At 42.4% G+C, this 7,500-nt stretch overlaps 1 protein-coding gene across 2 annotated transcripts in view; it reads left to right on the top strand.

Moving 5' to 3' along the window:
• Window positions 1-7,500, top strand: part of LOC123981291 (A-kinase anchor protein 2) — an 87,538-nt gene that overhangs the window by 8,522 nt on the left and 71,516 nt on the right. For both annotated transcript variants that reach the window (XM_046065973.1, XM_046065972.1), the window contains exon 2: window positions 1,102-1,153. In XM_046065973.1, coding sequence (XP_045921929.1) covers window positions 1,103-1,153 — 51 coding nt within the window. In that variant the 5' untranslated portion in view covers window position 1,102. The remainder of the gene's footprint in view (window positions 1-1,101; window positions 1,154-7,500) is intronic.

The following is a 7,500-nucleotide window of genomic DNA, read 5'->3' as shown; positions in this document are numbered from 1 at the left end:
GCTGTGGGATTGTTTGTGTGTGGGCGGCATCACTGCCTGTTAAATGAGAAGGAACTGGTCAAAATATCTGTTATCTTGATGCCTGCTGGCTACACCGGAAGCCCTTAAATACTGGCCATCGCCCCCAGAGGCTAAATCATTATCAGACGAAGGCCGATGGGTTTCGAGATTGATGAAAAAGAAACAACTAAAAAACTAACTGTTCCTTTTCTTTTCTATTTTTCGTGCAAAAAATAGTAATTCCTACCTTCCAAATATGTTTTAGATTTTCCTAGACTGCTCCTTTAAGCACAGAACTGAGCGTCCAATGACCAATGACAGGAGTGTTAAGTGTGTATATTGATCTTCTCAGTAATCTCTGTAATAAATAAGCCTAAATCAAAGTTATGAAAAGAAAAAGTAAAGCTTTTGGACAAAAGATAAAAGGCAAAATTATTGACAAAAGAATACTTTAGTCCTCAAATTTCCATTTCCCGTTCTCAGCTTTCAAATATGACAAATTACTCCTCTGCTTCCCTTTTCCTTACTTCTGCAATTTTATTTTGCTCTTCCTCTTTCTCTCCCTCATGCCTTTTTCTCTCCCCTTCTCTTCTCACAACCCCTCTACCTTCATGCCATCACTTCTTTCTTCCTCCGCCTTTCTCTCTCTCTCTCTCTCTCTCTCTCTCTCTCTCTCTCTCTTTCAGCTGCTCCTCCCAGCTGTTTAATCACACATGGCTCATGCCTAAAAAAGAGGGAGGGAGTGAAGGAGGGGACAAATGGGAGGAGGCACAGACAGCGCAAAAGAAAGAGTGGGTGATAGAGACAGAGAGAGAGAGAGATAGCAGGCTGAGTTTGAGGCACATGGCCAGTGAATGAGAAATCTTTACGTCCTCTCAGTGCGAGCTCCTTCTCCCACTGTCTCCTCTATCTGGTTGGATTACTGCTGAGGAAGGACCTCGTCTGGATACTCCTCCTCCTCCTCCTCTTCTCCTTCTCTTCCCTCTCTCCTCTACTTCCCTCCCCACTCAGTCTCTGTATCTCTCGCTGAGGGACTCCGGCTCTTCCCAGATCTCACGTCTTGTTCTCCTTTCACCCCCCTCTCCCCTGCTTCCCCCTCAGGATGTCGTGTGAGGAGGCTCAGCTCCACAAAGAGAGGCTGCAGGCCTTGGCGGTAAGTCAGAGTGTGTTCAAACTGTCTGTTTGTGCTCTGTTTTGTCTTTTGATGTTTCTTTGACCTTCTACACGGGCACCCCGTCTCACCTTGACTTCATCTCTTTCTGTCATTTGCAGTACAATATCTCATCTAACTGTCTGGCAGCTGTGCAACTCCGCCAGTCTATCTGCCTCTTTCATAAGTTCTGTCACTCTCTCATTCTCTGTCACGCTTTCTCTGCCTTATCACATTGTTCATTCATGTTCCATTCACATCAAATGCAACACATGTAGAGGGCGGGAAAAAGTATTCCCATCTGTTTTTCTCTCTTTGCTCCGTACCAGTGTTCACGTTTGTTGAACGTTGACTGATGAATTTGTATGACGTAAACACAAGAGTAAAGGTGCTAAACATCACAGTGACCCCTTGGCTGAAACTTAAACATGGAGCAGCAGCGGTCTGACCTTGTGTTTTATAATGGTTCTGAAGCCAATTACCTAAAACATATGAACTTGTTACATATGAAAGTGTAACATAAGCTGAAGTGTGTAATGTTCTTTGTTACACATTCACCATGTTAGCAAAAAGTCATCCACCTTAGCTTCTGTGGTGGGATGCCAAATGCTAACCACGGTGACAAGAGCTAAAATAAAACATTGTTCACTGCTTTATTTTTGATCATCACGATTGCATTGAGTAGATTCTGTGTCATACTGGTGTTTTAGTTGTTAAATTAAAAAGTGAACAAGCTGAATGTGTTGGGAGCCCTTCAGCATGACATCATGGCCTCCTACACCCATTCTGGTCACACAAAACAAAGTGTTTTTTGTTGCACCCATTGTAATGCGCTTTACTCCCTCACTTCCTACACTGCTGCTGTGCTTGTCTTGCTGCTCATGTCTTTTTTTGGGGGGGGGCAACTTAGAGGAAAGTTGGTGGAAAATCAGTTTTTTCAGGGTGTTTTTTTTTTGTATTTGGCCCAAAGTCTGAGGTTGTTTCTTTAGGTTTGTGTGCTTTTAAAGGTAGAAGGAAGTCAGCTGCGAGGTGGTCTAGAATATGTTTCGATACTCGCCGTTATGTTTCATGATACGCTATGCATCTGTGAAGTGTTTGGCTCTGCGCTGGTAGGACTTCAGAGCAACAGTTAGTCCGGGATTCACTGCCTGGGACTAAATTTGGCGCCAGCGAGGAACCACAGCATACCACACACACTCAAGACGCACAGAGGCACAGGAACAAGCACGCACACATAAGTGGGGGGAACAGCAGCAGCAGCAGATGGAGAAGCTATTTTGGCCACGTTGAAACATGGCAGCCATACCAGGCTCTGTGTACTTAAACCAGTCAGGCACTCAGAGTGGAAAGTTCTCACAAGCATTTGTGTTTCTTGCATCATTCTTGCATGTGTATTTGGCGAAACACTGCAAAATCATTGATTATGATATCATGTAATTGTGTTTTGGTTTGGTGCACCGGGCCAAGGAAAACTGTTGTAAACACTAGAGAGAGTACTCTATCTGGTCTAATTCTAGCCCGAAGTAATATCAGAGATCCTACTGCAAGTGCCAAGAGCTTCGACATACATTTAAAGTAAGGTCAGGTGTTGAATATAAGTAAATCATTTGAGCCTCTTTGCTTCCTCCAAATGAGCATCTGTCTTGTCTCAGCTTTGCGTGTGTACACTATATCAAAGACAATAACGGCACTAATAGCTTTCAAGCCCTACCAGGCACTTAAATAGAGAAGGGTTACTATTACACTAATAGTACTAACAACTCTCTGAGGCAGCTAAGCACTCTGTAAGCCTCAGTCCCAGTCAGCCAACGCAGGCCCAGTGTAAATACAAAAGCTGGACAAAGTTTTCCAGAGTGTCTCTAAAGGAAGGGAATGGATTTTTAAAGACACTTCCTAATCTGGCGGCAGTTTCAGTGCACCAAAAGTACTGGATTACAATAAATTGTCCCAGAACAAAATTTGATTGATCGTAGGTGCTAAAACCAGACGATACTGTCTTCAGCAAGGATGAAGAGAGGTGTACAGTGCACACACACACACACACACACACTGTCTCAGTTCTGCAGCTGACATGCTAATGATTTCGTCAATAATTGATACTCTGAGATTTCAATGTCATCACCATCGGTGTCTGACCTCATCAATAGTTCATCAGATCTCGAGCCAAATTGGAGGCTTCCTCTAAAATCAGAGCCAATTTTTAAACCAGTCAACCACTGAATGAACACTTAATGAACAAGTCATATGGACTTCCAGTTTGAGTTCAAACTGATTTTCAAAAGAATCACTGCCAGCTGTCAGTATATTGTTCATTTCCAGCAGACAGGTCTATGTGCTGCATGGCTCATGAATAAAGCATTGCACTAATGGCTGTGAATCACCAGCCCCGTTTTTTTAGCTTAACAAACAGAAAGCATGACATTCCTATCTGCTCAATCCCAGCGCTCAGTGAGACAGTGTAGAATTTGACCAGGACATTTAAGTCTTCTTTACAATTGCTCAAAGCACATTATAATGTATAATATATTTGTCATTTTAATACATTTATTTTAATGCACATACACTAAAAGATGATAACATGATTTAAGAATGGATATTTCTAAGGTCTCCGTGTGTAGTTTACAAAAATGTGACTCTAGACAGCTATTCAGGTAGCCATTTCAGTTATTTTACACTTGGGAACAAGAAAATTAAGACTCAAATGAATTGTATTAATTTATCACCCAGCTCTAGATTGTTCACATACTGCCAGCATGCAGTATGGCTGTCTTGCGATGTAATTACTATAACTTTCTTCTGTAAGTACTGGACTATACCTCATTTTCTTATTAATTATTAGAGTACCAGGATAGCAGTCAACTCTGTGTGGCATTTATTTACCATTTATGTACAGTAGTTTTGTTGCTGCATTTTTACTAAATTTAACATGGCTAAGATGGTTGTCTTTTGAGTTTTGTCAGAGTTAATCCCATACAAATGTATTACTGGTTGGTTTCTTTTCCACACACAGTAATAAGATTACTTAAAGCGTTAGTCGTGCAGTAAAACAAAGGGTGGGACATTTGCCAATGTTTAAGCTAAGAGTTGATTACACGATTGCCTTATTTGTCTGCCAGACACACAGGCAAAGATTCCCACAGTCTGATAGTGATTAGAGCCTGTCAGCTGCCAGCGGTGCAAGGTTTCCATGGTTACTAATTGGTCAGATTAGGGAACAGTTGTGATGTCATGTTGTTAAATCCAGACCTGTAATTGGTGTATTATTAACATGTAATTATGGCCGTTGGATGGAGTACAGCCTTGTCAGAGTACCTAAAAAAACTGATTACGTGTGTGTGTGTGTATGTGTGTGTGTGCGCTTGTGTGTTTCATATCTGTGTGTTTTTTGTAAGTTTGCGTGTGTTCACCAAAACCCTGTGGCGGGTTTTGAGGTCAGCCAATGAATGGTGAGTGCTTTCGTCTTTCTAATTAGCCGTTGCCCATGTGGCCTACCAACCGCAAACGGCACAGCAAAATACATATAAGCGTGTGTGTCTTTGCATGCACTTCTCTGTAGTGTCTGTGATATGATTACACTGATAACCTCAGCCCTTCGGACTCTTAGCTGCCCTCCAAGCCCCTATCCCCGACACACACTCAGGAAGTGGTACATGAGGAGTGAGATGATGGTGCTGTGTGTGTGGGGGGCGGGGGGGCAAAGAATGAGGAAAAGACAGCTGCTGCCACTGGGAACAAGACGGAGACTATCGGCGTCCAAAGATATTTCATTGCAAAAAGATCTTCAGCTCAAAATCTTCACCGCTGCACCTATTGCCTCTTTTTCTGCTTTAAGCGTATTATTAAGAATCCTGCAAGGCTAATAAGCAGTTATGAATTATTTTATTTCCCGGACTCTACCACAGGCTGATATTCTTGGATGAGCTCTGAGAAGTAATGTGTAACTCAGGGTCGTTCTGGAAGCTGGTCAGTGTTCTGGATCCACTTAGTGAGGTCTAACAGAGGGAAGTGAGTGGGGCAGGGCGAAGGTGAGGGGGATGCTGTAGCTAGACCTTGGCATGCACAGAGATTTGTGACTGTGGCATGCAGTGCAGGGTTGGGGGTAATAGGCTGCTTTAAGAGAGGTAAATAGCGTGGGGGCTGGGCTGCCTGCAGGCATGTGTAGTTTCAGTTTGTGCAGTTTACCTACTCATAGTTTACATTTTGGCAGCTTTGAACCCTTGAAAACAATTAGGAAAATACTGATTGAGGTTGCCAAAATGCAGTCAAGTGTTTTCTCCTAACTATGAGTTTCACACCTTGTTCTATTACTTTAAGTGATTTTCCTATGCACTTAGGCACATCTGAATCATGTGAATCAGATTTAATGGCACTGCTTTGTGCTCCAAGTCAAACATACCTGTTATAGAGATTAGCTGTTCTGTCATCTTTTTATTTGTAATTATTTTAATTACACTAGGTAATGGATGTAAGCTAAACTGTTGTGTTGCAGATCAACAAGAATAACCTGAAATAAACTCTGTAAGAGATTGTTTGTCTCCGTCAGTTTTTTGCTTACATTCGGACATGTCTTACCATTCATATGCTCTATCTGAGGCGAGACTGAACACAACTTTGCAGCCCTGGATGAGTCCAGCTACAATAAATCAACATATGTTTGCCATCTTTTAAGCCTTTGTTTAGTTAACATGGGAACTGGCTTATTTGGTCCCGTTGACTGAAAAGACAAAAATGGTTGTCTCCATCTTCTCCATTAAATTGGACATACTGTATATGCAGACAGCACAAAGACACAGCTGTTGGTTTATGATGAGTCAATGGAGTCACTGTGTCACTTTCAGTAAATGTTAAAGTCTGACTGTCCACATGTGATTGCTCAAGATGCTTCCTGAATTAGTGTCTTAGGTTTTGAATATTTGGCAGAATGGGTGTTGCAAACTAACAAGTGAGCAGACTGGTTCCCAGAGAGGCAGGAATGAATAGGTGGCGAGGGGAGGCTTGGTTTATGGACTTTTCCGCTTTATGGGGGTGGGGAGTGCGCTTGGGGCAAAGTCATTTTGAGGGGGAAGAGGGGGTGTGGTTTGTTGGGTAGTCGGGGGTCCGGGGCACGCCAGGCATTACATGCCGTCTAAAATTAGCAGCAGCTGTCTTGGACCTATTGGACATTCTGGCGTGTGTGTGTGTGTGTGTGTGTGTGTGTGTGTGTGTGTGTGTGTGTGTGAGTGGGAATCAGGGTTCTTGAGAGCTGGGACTTGAGATAGGAGAGGTTGGAATGCAGCTCTAGTGGGTGCTGCTGGTTTTTAAATAATTTTCATGGACAGTAAAGAATGCAGAGTGACTGGACAGAGAAATACTGGTGAGGGCAGAGAGACTGACATGCAATGGTCATTTTAACTGCTACTAATGTAACACAATATTAGTCTCAGTACTCCCCTAATATTAAAACAACCTCTCTGGTTTGCTGACAGCCGTGTTATTGGTTGTCGACTCATGAAGCAGGAGACAGTTTAAAAAATTTACCATGTGTAAACTTGTTTGTTTATGTGTACATCCATGTGAACCCCGACTCTCCTCAATATGGACATGTAAGTGTAGTCACCACCTGCTGCTATCACATTATTGCACCAGCATGCAAGACATTTCAGCAATGTGCTAAGTTTGCGTTTATTGACACCATCATTGGCTAAGGAGTTACCAGATTAGCATCTGTTCACTCCAGACCTAACTAATTAGCATTGTCTGAGAAGGACATGAAATTCATAGTCACCCCACTATATTTTCATACTGGCCTGCAGGTGCTGCAACTAATGGTTATTTTCTTCTCATCATTACCAAAATTGTAATTAATCTACCGATTAATTGTTTCAACACTAAATGTATAAATTCATTATATGGGGGAACTGGCTCATGGTTTACACTATTATCTGAAGATCTTTCTTGCGCAGTGAGTGCAGAATCAAACCCATGACATTTAAACAGCAGGTCCATTTCAATCTCTGTTCTTTAAGCATTGAGATGTGGCAGCCCACTGAGTGGAAGATGATCTTCGCTGCGAGATGCCTCTTCTGGGTGTGTTGGCATGTGCAGAATGTGACCCATCTGATCTGTAGCTCATGTCTGTTCACAGTCTCAACACCAGCAGTTCTTTAAATCGAAACAGAGTTACATCACTTCTTCATAATCACATCTGTGTGACCTCATGCCTGTCGCGTGGGCTCATGTATAATCGTATTGCAGAATGCTGTGAATGAGCAAGTGTGTTTGCATTCAAGCGCTTACATGTCTTTATGTACAAATTATGACACATTTTCTTTTCTTATGAAAGCTCTTCAATCGGTATACAGGTCCAGGTT

Source organism: Micropterus dolomieu, linkage group LG13, assembly GCF_021292245.1.
Source record: "Micropterus dolomieu isolate WLL.071019.BEF.003 ecotype Adirondacks linkage group LG13, ASM2129224v1, whole genome shotgun sequence".
Taxonomy (NCBI): Eukaryota; Metazoa; Chordata; class Actinopteri; order Centrarchiformes; family Centrarchidae; genus Micropterus; species Micropterus dolomieu.
Note: the sequence above shows the minus strand (reverse complement) of the source record. Positions and strands in the feature narration are given on the sequence as shown.